The sequence below is a fragment of the Xiphophorus maculatus genome, chromosome 18 (genome assembly GCF_002775205.1).
Source record: "Xiphophorus maculatus strain JP 163 A chromosome 18, X_maculatus-5.0-male, whole genome shotgun sequence".
In the NCBI taxonomy this organism is placed as follows: Eukaryota; Metazoa; Chordata; class Actinopteri; order Cyprinodontiformes; family Poeciliidae; genus Xiphophorus; species Xiphophorus maculatus.
The window spans coordinates 485,937-503,161 of record NC_036460.1 but is presented as its reverse complement, the minus strand read 5'-3'; the positions used below and the strand labels follow the sequence as shown (position 1 = coordinate 503,161).

The window sequence follows — 17,225 nt, the reverse complement described above, 5'->3', positions numbered from 1 at the left end:
TTACAAATGTCTGACGAACTCACCTAGTTCACCTTCTTTCATTTTCTTGGACAAGTCAGTTATTGCCACTAGTGGACTGACCCCGAAAAAAGTCATTGCAGAGTAAAGAATCAACTAGTAGAGCAATTGGTTGCTACCCCAGTCTCTTAGGGAGGTAGACATGCATCCAAAGTGAAACGTGATTATTCCATTGATCAGTGGTTTGGCTTTTGTCTGATCAGGAACCAATAAGAATGTTAGCTAAAGTGACTGAAACTGTCCGGTGGGAAACACGGTTTCCATCAAAATGTCCTGTATGTGATACAAACTGATCAGGTTGGAGTCAAATTTTGAAGAGCGTCTGACAAAAGAGATTAGAAAGTATTGAATCTTTCATGATACATCAGTGAGGGAATATGAGGACTTTATGGGAAATGTGTGGAAGGAGCCGCTGGGAGCCGGACGAGGCAAACGGAGGCATGGAGTCCGTTTGGCTCGCAGAACAAACAGAACGTCTTCAGACTCCACTCTGTGTTCATAGCTGTCCTGATGTAGAGCAACCAAACCCGTCTGCTGCTCAGCCGGGCCAGGCGTTGGGACGGGAAAAAATACTGTCCACCAAAACAGAAATGAGGCAAAAATGACAGAAAACATAAAGTAAAACATTCATTTTTATGTTAACATCTTTGCATTTTTCTGTCAGATGGAATAAAACTAATTTTAATCGGAGTTTAAAGGCTAAACACTTGAACTTGACCTGCTGCAGTGAAAACAAAGTTGTCAGTAAAATTATGAATAACTGTCAGGTCATTATAAATTGAAATGGTCAGTTGGTTTCCCAGCAGAAGGAGGCTGTCTTACAACTCTTAACCCAGAGCTGACAGGAAAATGTCTGAAGGAACAAACTTTGGGTTATAAAAACACCAGTAAAAGCAGGAATGTGTCATTTTATGGTTGTCCTGGTAGAGAAACTGGGTTAGTAAGTGAAAGGTCTGGAGTTCCCAGTCAGCGCTCCCCTAGAGCAGTGTTGTTTTATCCTGGTTTTCCTGATGAACTCTGTGAGCCGGGAGAATCCGGGCCGGGAAACGGCCCTCCATGTTTGGACCTCCAGAAATGTTTGGTTGTGTCACAATAGAAGTGAGATTCTCAGGTAAACCAATGAGGAGTGGAGGTGCTATGGGGGTCTTTTTCAGTCTATGAATCTCTCTCCTGATTGGCTGTTGCTCCGGTTAGCAGTTAGCTTGACTCCGCCATCAGAACCTCTGTGATTCTCTGAACCTCAGTCGCTCTGACTGCTGTCTGCAGCAATGAAGACATGTCTCCATACAACACCGCCCCAGATGAACCAAAATGTCCCTCCAGATCAGAAACAGCATCAGGAAGGAGTTCTGGTTCCTAGGAAATCACTTCCACACTCAAGTTCAGAGTTATTATCTTGTCCTAGTCAAAGGCTTCAGTCTCCTCTGGAAGCTGGACATGGTTCAGTCCTTAGTGCAATTCAGTCTTTAGCAGGGTTTCCCCCAGTGAATCATAAGCCTGGCGGCCCGCCATGCTTTACTAACCCATCAGGAAACGCGGCGTTTCAGGATCGTGATGCGTTCAGCGGTGGATCCATCAGAACATTTTACCCAGCTGGACCTGTGAGGTTTTTACATGGAGGACAAAACATCAACATGAACTCTGTTTCCTCTTTTATTCAGTTTGTTTTTGTTTCTCTGCTTGTTTTTACCTGTGAAGTGGGCGGGGCTTGTGTCCTAGTGGCCCTACCTGTTCTGTTATCAGCTCATCTTCCTGAGAACATTTAATTCGGCTCATTTCGGCGCCAGATTCTGCCTTCACGTACAGAAATTCAAAATCAAACTGATAGAATCGTACAGACTGAGCATGCATGTGGTGGCAGTGGAAAGAAACAATGGCTGGGGCTCAGGAGGAAAACTGAGCCAGGTGTACAGAGAGCAGCTGAACTTTGACCTGCTGAGTTCTGGATGTCAGAGAGGTGGACCAATGGGACCAGAGACACGGACCAAGATGGATTAGTGAAATCCGTTGTTCAGGAAGGGAAGTGGATCTCCTGAAGAACCTTAAAGCTGCAGAATTTAACTTTTATAAAAATCTGTTTATTAAAACTGTCGCCATGTTGTTGCAGTTTAATATGAGATGGATAATCTGTGAAAAACTCCAGCTGCTCTGCCTCATCCTGCCGGCAGAAATGAAACGCTCAACGTCAAAAACAACCAATCAGAGCCAGGAGGAGGGGCTTAGTGCTGTCAGTCATCCTCAGGGAGCCGCTGCTAAATGGCAGAGAAACAACAGATCGTCATCAGTGACCATGCTAACTAGCTTAGCATTCATGGCAGACTCTGCTGTCAGGAAGGTGATTGACAGCGCTAAGACCCGCCTCCTGGCTCTGATTGGCTGTTTCTGACTGAGGAGAAGGCAGATCTTTCTCACCGATCATCTCATGATGCCACAAGGTGACAGATTAGCAAATAAGTAATAAATCTAGTTTTTATAGAAGTTGCATACTGCAGCTTTAAACCTGAGGTCATGAAGTTCTGGGGAGTAATCGGGTCGTGGTCCCGGTTCCGTTTTCCTCAGGTTTCCTCTGATGTTTGATTCCCAGCGGGATCCAGTCATGAGTTTCTGAACCGGTCCCGACCCATTTACAGGCTGATGCATTAAAACATCTGTTTGCTGTGGAAACCTCGGTTCTGAAGAATTTAAACCGACGTCATGACGCCTCTGATCTGACTCCAGAACCCGTCCGGCACCAGGAAGTGGGCCGGCAGACAGGCTGGTTCTCCTGATGCTTCCTGGCCCAAACAGGAGACTAATAATCAGACGCAGGCGGCAGCAGAACGTCTGTTTGCTGTAAAGAATCTGGGCTTTGTTGCCCCCCTGAGCCTTGTTGCCCCCCCTAGGTCTTGCTGCCCCCCCCCGGTGCAGAACCCGCCTCCTGCTTATCTCTGATCTGCCGTCATTCCAGCGTCTCGGAGGCGTCCGGGTTGCAGCCTGATATTTGCCGCTCTGCTCGGTTTGTGATGTTGCAACACAACAGCTGCTCACCTCCAAATATGGAGCTGCTCTCAGCGCTTTGTTTGGTTTGAGCTGGCGCACGCCGCCCTGAAATAAACTTTCACCTACAGATGGGTTCTTCTAACAGTGAGCTCCATGTCCGCCTCCAGGATCGGAGCTTTAATCATCTTTAGGAGTCGTGTTGAAGGGGAAGCAGTCGCTGCTGTTTGGTCGTCTGAATCTGCAGCTTCATCCCAGATTTCTTCCGTCCTGTTTGTCCTTCGGCTGCAGCAGAACCAGACCTGAAGAGAAGACGGATCCGGTTTATCGCTTCATCTATGAGTGTTTTAATGTTTCAGAGGGTGGAACGTTGTGGAGGGTTCTGGATGGAAACCACCTGCTGAGATGTTTCTGCTCCCAAACATTTGAATTATTCCTCCCAGTCTGACTCTGTAAAGAAACCAGTTCATCTCCCAGTTTCACTCTGATCATCAGTGGTGTCAGTAACTCTTTACTTAGTAACACGTTACTGACGTCGGACCACTTTTTACAGTAACCAGTAATCTAACGCATTATTTCATATCCAGTAGTCAGACTACAGTTACTTATCAAAATCATTTTGCTTTACTATTTTCTTTTGGAATTTAATTGTATTTCCTCTACGCATCTTGTCAAGTGATCGCCGTTTCTATGCGACAGTATCCACAGCGACAGAAACGTAAACAATGGAGGGAGGAGGGAGGTGCACATTTTGTTGGTAGAAAAACAGGAACTACTTTGAGTTTCTGTCGCCAAGTCCGATTATTATACTTGGCTTTTTTTTTTTAAGTTGTTAGCAGATTTAATGAGTCTCTTTCTGGGCTGGTTTTTGAAGGTGCAGTTGTTCATTTGGGTTTGGAAATAAACAGACAGAAACCCCAGAATGTGTCTGACCTCCAGCTAGTTTTAGTCAGACTCTCCCTGTCCATCATTTCCAGGATGATCCGTCCCGCTGCGTCTCTGTTAAAGTTAATCTATTACCTGTGAATGACGTCCAGATGTCCAGAACATTGGAAACATGGAGACTAATATGAACAGAGCAATAAACGTGAAAACAGCCACGAATGAACGAGTCTGTAAAGTTGTGCAACAAAACGCCATTATAATTATTAATATTAAGATAAATGTCACTAATCTGTGCAGCAGCCATCTGAACTGTGGAGCCGCAGGAGGAGCTCTGACCTCTGACCTCTGACACCAAACACAGGGCCGTAACACACAACCTGGAGGCCGGGGGTTCAAATCCTTAGAGTTTTCCAGACAATAGTGGAAAACACATAAACTGCACAAATTACTAACGTTTCTTTTTGTACTGTAACCATTAAACAATCTCCCCTTCAGTTCAACAATATAATAGACACATTGTTGATGTTACTATTATTAAATAACTTACAATTAAATATTGGCAAAGATCAATGTAATTTTTACAGCGTTGTTGTTAGCAGCTGCTGAAAGTAACTAAAAAGTTACTTTTAATGTAACTTAGTTACTTTCCAAATCAAGTCGTCAGTAATCTGAGTTACTTTTTGAAGGAGTAATCAGTAATCTGATTATAGTTACTTTTTCAAAGTAACTATTGCATCACTGATCATCATCATCATCATCATCATCGGCGGCGTGGTTTCAGGCCCAGTTCGGATCTCTGCTGCTCGTTCCTGATGTTCAGTCCAGTAGCTGTGATAAACAGAACAGCAAAGTCCCTAATAACAGCTGGAGGTTTGACCTTTGACCCTGTTTTCATGTAAGCCATTAATTCCCGACAACAATGACAGTTGAATGACTTACAAATAGTGAATATTGGTTATTGGCCATAACAGTGGGATGGGATCAACATGGGATCATTTTCATGTTGGAGCAAATATTTCTGGTTCTTGCAGATGTAAAGTCAGGTTCTGTTATGGAGCGGGCCGGAACCAGTAGCTCCATAGTGGTTCCGGCGATGAAGCTGGAAACATTTCTGACAAAACTGCAGCAACTCCAAAGCTTCAAGGACAGGGTCAAAGGTCAGATAAGGTGAAGACTTTATTACTAGAGCAACGGTGAAACATGTTGGGTTTCAGTTGTTCAGGTGTTTCTGATCCAATCAGGAGTCAGGAGCCTTTAGGCTGGTGGTCTAGTACAAGCAACAGACTAACGGTGAGGCTCCTTTAAGAACGAGAAACTCATCCAGCCGGAGCAGCAGGTCTGACTGACAAAAACACACGGTCCAGAACGCTGCTGCTGGAGTTCTGACTAGAACCAGGAGGATAGAGACACCACCTAGTTCTACACCACCTACAGTTAGGGCCAGAAATATTTGGACAGTGACACAAGTTTTGTTATTCTAGCTGTTTACAAAAACATGTTCAGAAATACAATTATATGTATAATATGGGCTGAAAGTGCACACTCCCAGCTGCAATATGAGAGTTTCCACATCCAAATCGGAGAAAGGGTTTAGGAATCATAGCTCTGTAATGCATAGCCTCCTCTTTTTCAAGGGACCAAAAGTAATTGGACAATGGACTCTAAGGGCTGCAATTAACTCAGAAGGCGTCTCCCTCGTTAACCTGTAATCAATTAAGTAGTTAAAAGGTCTGGGGTTGATTCCAGGTGTGTGGTTTTGCATTTGGAAGCTGTTGCTGTGACCAGACAACATGCGGTCAAAGGAACTCTCAATTGAGGTGAAGCAGAACATCCTGAGGCTGAAAAAAAAGAAAAAATCCATCAGAGAGATAGCAGACATGCTTGGAGTAGCAAAATCAACAGTCGGGTACATTCTGAGAAAAAAGGAATTCACTGGTGAGCTTGGGAACTCAAAAAGGCCTGGGCGTCCACGGAAGACAACGGTGGTGGATGATCGCCGCATACTTTCTTTGGTGAAGAAGAACCCGTTCACAACATCAACTGAAGTCCAGAACACTCTCAGGGAAGTAGGTGTATCTGTCTCTAAGTCAACAGTAAAGAGAAGACTCCATGAAAGTAAATACAAAGGGTTCACATCTAGATGCAAACCATTCATCAATTCCAAAAATAGACAGGCCAGAGTTAAATTTGCCGAAAAACACCTCAAGAAGCCAGCCCAGTTCTGGAAAAGTATTCTATGGACAGATGAGACAAAGATCAACCTGTACCAGAATGATGGGAAGAAAAAAGTTTGGAGAAGAAAGGGAACGGCACATGATCCAAAGCACACCACATCCTCTGTAAAACATGGTGGAGGCAACGTGATGGCATGGGCATGCATGGCTTTCAATGGCACTGGGTGACTTATGTTTATTGATGACATAACAGCAGACAAGAGTAGCCGGATGAATTCTGAAGTGTACCGGGATATACTTTCAGCCCAGATTCAGCCAAATGCTGCAAAGTTGATCGGACGGCGCTTCACAGTACAGATGGACAATGACCCCAAGCATACAGCCAAAGCTACCCAGTAGTTCATGAGTGCAAAAAAGTGGAACATTCTGCAATGGCCAAGTCAATCACCAGATCTTAACCCAATTGAGCATGCATTTCACTTGCTCAAATCCAGACTTCGGACGGAAAGACCCACAAACAAGCAAGACCTGAAGGCTGCGGCTGTAAAGGCCTGGCAAAGCATTAAGAAGGAGGAAACCCAGCGTTTGGTGATGTCCATGGGTTCCAGACTTAAGGCAGTGATTGCCTCCAAAGGATTCGCAACAAAATATTGAAAAAAAACTATTTTGTTTGGGTTATGTTTATTTGTCCAATTACTTTTGAGCTCCTAAAATGTGGAGTGTTTGTAAAGAAATGTGTACAATTCCTACATTTTCCATCAGATATTTTTGTTCAACCCTTTAAATTAAACGTTACAATCTGCACTTGAATTCTGTTGTAGAGGTTTCATTTCAAATTCAATGCGGTGGCATGCAGAGCCCAACTCGCGAAAATTGTGTTACTGTCCAAATATTTCTGGCCCTAACTGTAGTTCTACACCACCTAGTTCTACACCACCTAGTTCTACATTCCTTCACTGAGACTTTAATCTGCTGCTAGTTTATAAATCACTGAAAGATTAAAGATCTGCTGCTGGATCAACCTGCTGGTTCTGGTTCTGTTCTGCATCAGAACCAGAACCAAACATGGAGAAGCAGCATTCAGCTTCTATGCACCACAGATCTGGAACAAACTTCCAGAAAACTGAAAACCAGCTGAAAGCCTCAGTTCCTTTAATCCAGACTAAAACCTGTTGCTATGGAAACATAATCGATTAAGAATTTAACGATGGCATTTGACTTAATGTCATGTTTTGATGGTTGATTTTATGTTGCATGACTTTGTGTTTTTATGATGTAAAGCACTTTGCTGCTGAAATGTTCTATACAGATAGAATTTGATTGATTAAGGTGCAGCAACATAAAGAAAATGATATTTAATCAGCATGTTAAGCTAGCCTGCTCTGCTAGCCTCTTTGCTCCCCAGACTGTCTGGACCTTCGGCTTCACAGAAAACTTCTGGAGGCTTTAAAATTTTAAACGACTGGATCTGATTTTATCGAAGCGCTAAAGTTTAGCTGTAACGTTTTGCAGTTAGCTTCACCGCTATGAAGCTGGAAGTTGCTTGTGCTGTAAACAACCTTCCACTACAACGAGAGAAGAGCCGAGTCAAACATCTTCGCTAGCAATAAAAGTCTTAAACGTTCCTGTTGCTCCGACTTGAATTCCTCAATGTTTGGACTTCATTTCCACTGCTGCTGAAATTCTAAAACAATGCAGAAAATTTACATCATTGTTCATAACTTTGTCTGGAGAAATTGATCTCAATGGGAGAAATCCCAGAAGGAGAAGAGAAGAGAGATGAGAATCAATGACCTAGCTGCCTGTAAGCTGGTCTAAATATTTCATAAGTCTGATATTTATGCTTGAAATATGTTTCTTAAAGAATTCCTGTCAAAATTAAATCTTTATCCAACATAGTTGTGCAGCAGTTTTCTCTTTTCCCTCAGTTGCGCCCCCTACAGGTTGATTCCTGCTTCATGCATTTTGTGCACAAGGCAACTTGGTGATAGTTGCTGGCGCTGTTGCATTGCTGGTTCACGTCCTGGCCTTCCTGCCTGGAGATGGACGTTGTCCGTAGTTCCTGTGTGTTCTGGGCTCCTCCCACAGTTAGCCGGTAGCTGTTAGCTCGTTGTGTGATGGCTTGGCCAGGCGTCCCTGAATACGTCATGCTGACATCAGCATATCTTGACTCCAGGTGTCTGTAGCTGACCCCGTCTCCTCCCCTCTGCAGGTGCGCGGTGTCTGGACCTCGGTAGCCGGGTCGTGTGCCAGTGTCGCTCGGGCTTCACCGGGACTCTCTGTGAGACCAACATCGACGACTGTGCTGGCAACCCCTGCCGCAATGCCGGCACCTGCCTGGATGGCATCAATGACTTCAGCTGCTCTTGCACCCTGGGCTTCTCTGGCAAGGACTGCTCGGCGCGCACCAGTCCCTGCGACTTCTTCCCCTGCAGCAACGGGGGAAGGTGTTACACCCACTTCTCCGGCCCCGTGTGCCAGTGTCCGCCGGGCTTCATGGGCGCTCGCTGTGAGTACTCCTTCAGCATTCCCTCCCCAAGACCTCCAGATGGCGGCGACGCCTCTCCGGCGCTGATTGCCGCCGTCGCACTCGGCCTGGTGACTCTGTCGCTCCTGGTGTGCGCCGCCATCCACGTCCTGCGTCAGCTGCGCCGGGGCAGGAAGCTGGCAGTCATGTCCAGGTCCGTCAAGAACGACCTGGAGACGGTGAACAACCGCAGCGCTGTGGTCGGCGGAGGCGTCCCCAATAACGGGAGCCTGGCGGGGGCGCCGGTGTGCAGCCTGAAGGAGAAGGAGGCCTTTCTTCTCCCTGGGGGTTCATATAAAGTGTCCAACAAAAACGCAGCGCTGGCAGACAAGAGCAGCGACAACGGGTCCATGATCAAAAACAAAATGGCCGACTGTAACCTGGCCAAAGCGGAGCAGCGCCTGGAGAAGAACAAGTTTGACCCGTAAGGCTTTGACAGTGTGATGGTTTGATGGTTTTTGTGTTTCCTGTTCTCTCTCAGCTCCATGTTTGTGTTCTGGAAGGCAAGTAGAAGCATGTTTCCTATCTGGTGTGCCGAGCGTCTCTCTGAGCATGTCTGTGGAGCGCTCCGTTCCTGAACCAAACCTCTGTCTCTTCTGCTCAAACAGTCAGAAACATGACTCCTCCATCGCCGTCCCTCCTCTCAGTTTTGTGAAGGACAGTCTGTATCAGCCGGTGTTCATCGTCCCTGAGCCCATGGAGCAGCGAGTGTTTGCCACAGAGGTGAGGCTCTAACCAGGAGTTTATCGACCAATCAGCAGCTGGAAGGACGCAGGTTTGAACCCTGAAGCTCAGAATCAGTTTTATTGGCCAAAATTGTGGCACAAGACAGAATCTGACTTGAGTTTTCAACGACTCACAGACATAATGCATAGAGATAAAAAACTCCAGAGGAAATAAAATACAAAGTTGAAGGGAAAATGTGTGCAGGTGTGTGCATTCACCTTTAATTAGAAAGAATAAGAAAAAGGAAAGTTGTTTGATGTCTGAGTCCTCTGGCTGTTCGGTTTTCACCAGAGAGACGGCCAGGACGTCTGGGTCCCTGGGTGGTCTGGGAAGAGGTCCGGACCGGTCTGGGAAGAGGTCCGGACCGGTCTGGGAAGAGGTCTGGACCCAGTGGGACGATCTGCTGATGTCCTTCAGATGCTTCCTCACCGGCTGCCCAGACTTGTTCTTTAAGGCTGTGGGGTTTTGTTGGAGACGATGGCGGGTCAGTAGAAGCGGGAGCGACCTGGACACAGACCAGACTGATGAAGAGCGATGAAGAGTGATGAAGAGCGATGAAGAGCGGGCTGAAGCAGGCCGTGTCGGCTCTCTGGCAGACAGGAGGAAACACTGGAGGTTTCCTGGTCTTCTGACGCTGAAACAGGCTGTTAGTGTGATCCTGAGATCTTTAGTGCCAGCAGAGGGTCAAAGGGTCAGAGGGGACAGCGCCGGGGGTTCTGGTGGTCCATTTGTCTGGGAGTGGGTGAATGTGTTGGAGGTTTCAAACCAGTAGAACGAAGGTAAAAAGGTCAAGTTTCAGGGTCATCAGCCAGTCTGGTGTTGGGCTCCTGCAGGCTGCTTCAACCCGACACAGCGCCTCACTCAGTTTGTTCCACAGGGCCCGGCTCTGAGGGGCCCAGTTCTGAAGGGCCCGGTTCTGAGGGGCCTGGTTCTGAAGGGCCCGGTTCGGTCCTACAGGGCCGGTTTCATCCACTGTTTCTAACACAGCGCCTCAAAATGTGCACAAAAATCATCGACGTAAACACGGCGAATGATCAGAGACTCTTAGCTGCATGAAGGACAGAATCCATCCAGACGGTGACTCGGTGGGACTCGGTCAGACTTGGTGAGACTCAGTGAGACTCGGTGAGACTCGGTGAGACTCAGAGAGACTCGGTGAGACTCGGTGAGACTCGGTGAGACTCGGTGTCTTGGAGGGATTCTCCCAGTTAAATTCCCAGGAATAATAATAATAGTCTAAAAGCTTTTTGTTGGTGTTTGGTCACATCTGGACTTTGGACCTGTTGGGACGAGACTTTGTTGTTGTCAGTTTTTGTCGGGTCTTGCAGGAAGAATCCAAGATGGCCGCCGATGTGCTTTGCTGTTGTGTTTTTATATAAAAGTGGATCAGAAGTTTGTGCAAAATATACTGAATAAAGTTGATTCTGATTCTGAGTACAGGAACAAATCTGCCTTCACAATAAAAGCCCCAGAGATGGTCGATCATTATTTATTTTAAATATAATGCGACTCGTAGCATCGCAGAGATTAAAGAGGAAACATCAGGATGAGTTCATTTGGTTCCGTTTGGCTCCTTGCTGCAGCAGGATTCCGTCTCACGTTTTATTTCTACCGGCAGTAAAAACAAATAATCATCTGAGATTCTCCACTGACCCTCACTGACCTCTGCAGGGCAGAAAGCAGGCAGGAAATCTGCTAGTTAGCTTGTGTCTGTGCTCCAGTGAGCGGGTCGGCTCAGTCCGGCTGCAGGTCCGGTCCGGTTAGGGCGGAGCGGCTGGCGTCACAGAACACGGCCCGATGATGGGGACGAAGAAACGTCACGGCTTTCAGGTAGCAGGAGAATCCGACGCCTGGGTGGAGGTTTGGGTTTAACCCCTGGCTGAATGCGGACCGAACCGAACCACAGCGACCCGCCGCACCGTTCAGTGGAAAAGAGGATCAGATGTCTCAAAGTAAAATCTCTACAGGGGATCCGTTCCACCTCCAGCCTGCCAGGTTTTGATCGGGTTTCAACTGAAGTTCAGCAGAATTCTTCCTGCGTCCCGGCCGGCCCGGTTCAAGGTTCTGATGTTCCTGGTCCCGGCCGGCCCGGTTCAAGGTTCTGATGTTCCTGGTCCCGGCCGGCCCGGTTCAGGGTTCTGATGTTTCTGCTGCAGTTGTTATAGAAATGCTGTTTACGGCCGTCGACCGGCTCGGTCCGCTCCTCTTTTGAAGTTCTTGTCTTTCAGCAGAGAACCTCCTCCGTCTTTAAAGGCTTTTATTTTATTTTTTCTGCGGTTGTGTTCAGGCTTGCAGCTCTGGATGTTTCTGTTCGCTTCCAGAGCGCCACACGGCGGAAAGTCTCTGAAAACGGATCATGTTTCGTCTTCGGTGCCAAACTCAGGCAGCGAAACGACGGACAGAAAAACGAAATGAGCCACTTAAAATTCCTGCTGCAACATCTGCAGCTTGAACTTGAGTTCAGTGAAAATTAAACCATAGAAATGAAAATTCATCCAGTTACTGGCGGAGCAGCAGAAATCTGTCTTCATTACTTCACCTGAAAAAGGCTGAAGAGCTCATCAGAACCCGTCCTTGGTTCTGATGAGCTGGACCACCGACGGATCTGAAAGTTGCAGGACGGAGTTGCCTGATGTTTGGTCGTTGCAGTGAAACTTTGTCTTTTTTACGTTTCCAACAATCAGCCAGTTGTGTCTAAACTTTCGTGCCGTCGTCCATATATGGACTCACTTCCTGTTTGTCGGACGGGCCAGGCGATGAATTACTGATGCGTCTCATCTTTATGTGATGAGAGGTCAAAGGTCAGCAGGTCAGATGAACCGTCTGAGTTCATCTTCTGGTCTCTTCGCTTTGAAAAATGTTCCCTGATTTCAAACTTTCCACTGCAGATAAAAAGTCAAATGTCTTCATGTGATGACATCATGCGGTTTCTCAGTTCTGCTTGTTGAATATTAATGAAACTGTTAGCGTTAGCGTTAGCGTCAGGATGCTCAGCCTGTCGGGATCAACTCTTACCTGAACGTCCACTGATCTCCGTCTCTGGGTGCTGAGAGTTTTCATGAATAATTCAGATAATAATAAAGCAATAAAATTTCATGTATAGTTTAAATAAATCACCTTTAATTTACTCAACATGTTATTTTATGCTCCCATTTCCATGAACTAACAATCCTTATGAAATAAAAACATTTCCTTCCAGGAGATTTTGGGTAGAAAATGTTTGAAATCTGAAAGCAGGTGAAACTTTTGCCTGGTTGGAAGGAAACGATCCGGTTTCTATCAGTAGAGTTGATTTAACAGATCTAAGACTCAAATATCTATAAATATGTGGATATTTGGGGTTTTCTCCTGATGGTTCTGCTGATCCATGTCAGACTGATGCCAGTGACTTTAACAGAACTTTTATAGGTTGTTAAAAGAACAGCTTGATTTTGTTACTGAACTGATTAGACGCAGCAGGTAAGTGTTTAAACGTCTCCTCTTCGGTCCGACCTGCATGCTGCTCGTCCCTTTCTGTGTCTGACGCTCCGCTGCTGCCTTCATGAACAAAATGAAACCAACATCTGTGACTGGCCACAACAAAACCAGGAACAAGTGAGACCCATGTATGGAGGCCTCAGTCCTCGTGGCGGTGGTCGCAGGTTCGATTCCCGGCCAGCGACATTTGCCTGTCAAATTACTTTCAAACAAAAGCCTAAAAAAACAAACTGAAAAGTATTCCTGCAGGCATGAATGAATGAAAGTTACAGACGTTGTGGTGGTGAAGTGGATCCACAGCCTCCATTCAGACATGCAGCCACTGAACTGAAACCACTAACAAAACACCAGTAAGGCCCAGTTTGTTCATCAGCTCAAGGTTTCAACATTTCCTAAATCTTAAATGTTGGTTCAGATTTACTGTCCAGTAAATTCAGAGTTTTCCGTTGGAAACCTCAGAAGTTTAATTAAATCTCAACTTGAAATCATAAATAAACAACAAAGCTCAGGATTTTCTCATGAATCCACGTTTTTCCTGTTTTCTGTGTTTCTGTTCCTGCTTTTGTTCCACATAATGTCCAACTGAATGGAAACTTCAGACTCTTTATGTTGAAGACGAGACCATCATCAGCGTAGAGCCGGATGTTTTCTAAAAGCTTTGCTCTGGACACAGCAACAAACCCGCAGTGTTAACCTCACTGTGGTTCTGATCAATTCTTTATAATTATCTCGTTACCGGAGGAACCGCTCCTGGATCCGACCCGACCCATCGGTACCATCAGCAGCTTTCAGGAAATGTGCAGAACCTTTTGGGGTCTTTTCTAGTTTCTATTTTTTCCTTGATGTAAATTGACTTTATATTTAACTAAACCTTCTAAGGATGCCACATTAATTTAGATTAGCATAAAGTATCCTCATATTAAACAAGTTAATAATTAAATAAAAATGTTTACCAGCAGAATATTTAGTTTGTCTGCAGATTGAGTCCAGCTGATCCCAGCATGATGCTGCCACCGTTAGGAAACCTGAAATCTGTGTTTCATAACCAGCCTCTGTTTTTTCCTGTCAGGTGTTTCGATCTGCACATCGTCAGCATCAATGCTTCTGGTGGATTTTCATGATTTAGTTCAACCAGAATCTAGTAATCATACAGCTGTAATTAGAAAAACAAATATTAGAAAGATTTGAAATTACTGCTAATTTCTTCTTTGAATCAAACGTTAAATTGCATCTTAATTGTTCCAGAAACTCGGTGATCCTTCACCATCCATCCTGCAGCAGTTTGGACGACAGCTGGGCGTTAGCGATAGCTTTCTCTTTTAAATTCTCTCCACTTCATGCAAAACTTTACATGTTAGGAGAAAAACAGTAAATTCAAACTTGTGAGCCAAATTTTAAGCGGTGAGCACCGCTAGCTAAAAAGCTAGCTGTGCTAGCCCTAAAGCACTAATCATAAACATTATATTTGCTAATGCTAAGGTATTATACCAACATAGTTTAGTGGAAGCTAATGCTAAAGCACGAATTCCTATCATGTTGATACAGCATGGCACAAAGTCCTCAACAGTCAGCTGACCTTTCACCCACAGCTTCAGCTTCATAGCTGATGAGTTTTGCATGAAGGACATCAGTAGATTATTAAGTGCTTACTGTAGAACAGCAATGCATTCTGGGTACAGAGTACATGTCTCACTACTTGAAGAATTCATAAGACAATAACCAAAACTTCAACACAGATTATCAAATTCATTCAACTGAAAACAGCCGAGTAAATTAGTGCTTTAGAGTTTATCTGGTTGAATTATCTCGGGGGAAGCTAAGTGTGCTAAACATTTTCAAAGTTAGCAAAGAAGCTAAAGTGCTAAACAAAACCTGTTTGATGTCTCATTGTTTCATGTGAAGTCAGAGCTCTAAAAAGTCTTTCAAATATTTATCCCAACATTTCATCATAGGTTATGTTTGTTAACCGTCGAACGTGTTTTCTTTGTTTTTAACGGCGTCACACAGACTTTAAAGGTTTTCTCTCTTTCTGCTGCTCAAAGGTGCGGCTCAGTTCCAGGAACTAGTCCCAGCCATCCTGACTAAACCTTCTATTAAAATGTTTCTTTAATGAATGAAAATCCAATTATTAAACAAACAGGAAGCTGCAGATTGTGGAGACGTTGGGTCCAGAAGCCGTTCACAACATGGTCGTTTTCTTCACTTATTCAGCTTGTTCTAACTTTAGTTTGGTTTTTTAAATATACGTTATTCTAATCTGCCCGTTATCGGCTCCAAATCCCCAGTTTATGTCTGTTTTTTAGATTTGAGGGTGAAAAGGTCATCCTGTACGCGGATGACTAACTGCTGTTTCTGTGTCTTGTTCTCAGGTATAGCCTTGAGTTTTCAGACCACCAGCAGAGGAGCTTTCACGCTGGAGGGCCTGAAATGTTTCAGTCCTGGACAGAACAGCCAGAGGATCTATTCTACACACACGGTTTTATTTAATATTTATTGCTGCTGTTCAATGGAAACATTCTGCTTCTATAGCGACAGTGTCGGGATGACAGAGAGAAGATCAACCGAATGTCCCGCACCATTTATCTTTATATACTTTTAAATCCCCATTGAACTTTCTTAGCTTTTTTTTTTAAATGAACAAAAATATGAATTGTCCTTCAATCAGAAAATATTGTTTGACAAGAACAATCAAAAATTTCCTGCCTGATGTTGCAGGAACTGAAACTTTCTTTGAACCATCTGGACTTTGTGCCTAAAAGCTGCAGACTTTTTAATGACTCTGAATATTTTTTTAATCATTTCGTTTTGTTGCTTTCTTCTGGAATCAGTCATGATGCAGCGGCCTGCTGGGGAAACTCAACGCCGACTCTCAGTCACCGTCCAAACCAGAAAACTCCCAGTCACTGTCCAAACCAGAAAACTCCCAGTCACTGTCCAAACCAGAAAACTCTCAGTCACTGTCCAAACCAGAAAACCTGGAAGAGCCTCGTTGAGAAAAGCAGCTGCAGGATGTAAAACAGCATAAACTGTCTTGTTTTGCAGGTTGCTCCAGCAGAGCAGGTTTTCTTGTTCAAACTCTACCAGATTGAAAAATCTCTGAAGTCATGACCAGATCGTGGAAGACGTGCTGATGATACTAAGATGTGATGTAAACTGTGTTGAGCTCGGTTTTGTCCTCCAGGACTTTTCCAGCCTCCCTGCTGCAGGCAGACAGTGAATATGCTTCAGTGTCTTTTATATTCAGTGTATTTTTCTAAATACTCCATATGAAACCAAAAAATGTCTCTCTTGTGTTATTTTAAAATCAATGCAATGTGTACATACCATCCAGAGGACGGTTTTCATATTTAAGTTTGCCTGCTGTAAATAATTTTGTATTTATGGATGAGAATTGTATATATGTTCTTGTTAATGATTCAGTCAGAATCAAGAAATATATATTTTTCATAAACGAATCATAAAATATTTGTGTGTTGTTTTTATTGCAGTTTTCCTCAGAAAACCGAAAATCTGAATCATCCGAGCTGCGACTAAAACACGGAGCTGGATTATATTCCGGATTCACATGAAACCATTTTTCCAGATCAGTTCATGTTTTTCTTAGATGTGTTACAAAAATAACGATGCAAGTTTTATTAATCAGTTTTTAACTGAGATGTATTAATGGTGTAATGAAAACTACCATTATTCTGCTGGTTTAGCCCTCAGCATCACAGGTCCTACTCCGTACCAAACTGTGGGTGTTTGGAGCTTCAGCAGCTCCGTTTCATCAGACTGGCCTAGTTAAAGTCCCAGCAGTTGGCAGGCCTCAGTGGAAACAAGAAGTCATAAATTACAAATTGGAAACTAACAGAAAACATGAATCTGTTGCACTGTGTTTACATTTATTATCGTTTATTAAAAGAAATTTAATACATTTTAATCACCGATTCATTAAAGTTAAAAGGCAAAGCAGATATTTTACTTTCACTGTAAAAAATGACACGTTTTTCCATCTGACATTAAAATAAATTCTGTTTTAGGATGAACTGAATTATTTACTCTAAATATTTCAGACTCGCTCTATAAATGAGAATATTATTGAAAAGTTCATTTCTTTTATCACAAAGTGAAACAGATTAAAAACACACTGATGGATGTTTGAAGGCCTTTTTCTGTTAACTATGATGATTTTCTTCTTAGTTGATGAAAACAGATTTAGCATTTAAATATTACATAAGAACAGAAATGTGGCTTAAAGCAAATCATATTTAATACCTGCTTATTATTTTAATCTGACAGACGAATTTATTCAACATGACTGTAGAGTCAAACTTTTGAATACATTTCTTTTATAAAAATGATTAAAAATAGTTTATTAATATTTTAATGTCAGAGAAAAGAGGATGAACACAAATGCATGCCGCACTTTTAGGATATTCACATAATGAAAAAAGTGATTT

General features: G+C 44.0%; 1 protein-coding gene across 2 annotated transcripts in view; it reads left to right on the top strand.

The window, feature by feature from the left end:
- The window catches only part of LOC102238166 (delta-like protein C), a 331,023-nt gene extending 315,777 nt beyond the window's left edge, over nt 1-15,246 (top strand). The window contains exons 8-10 of one of the 2 annotated variants that reach the window (XM_023351151.1): nt 8,266-9,004; nt 9,189-9,303; nt 15,153-15,240. In XM_023351151.1, coding sequence (XP_023206919.1) covers nt 8,266-9,004; nt 9,189-9,303; nt 15,153-15,158 — 860 coding nt within the window. In that variant the 3' untranslated portion in view covers nt 15,159-15,240. Of the gene's footprint in view, nt 1-8,265; nt 9,005-9,188 lie in introns of both variants that reach the window. The other variant, XM_023351150.1, reaches the window with a different exon arrangement.
- The last annotated feature ends 1,979 nt before the right edge of the window (nt 15,247-17,225 follow it).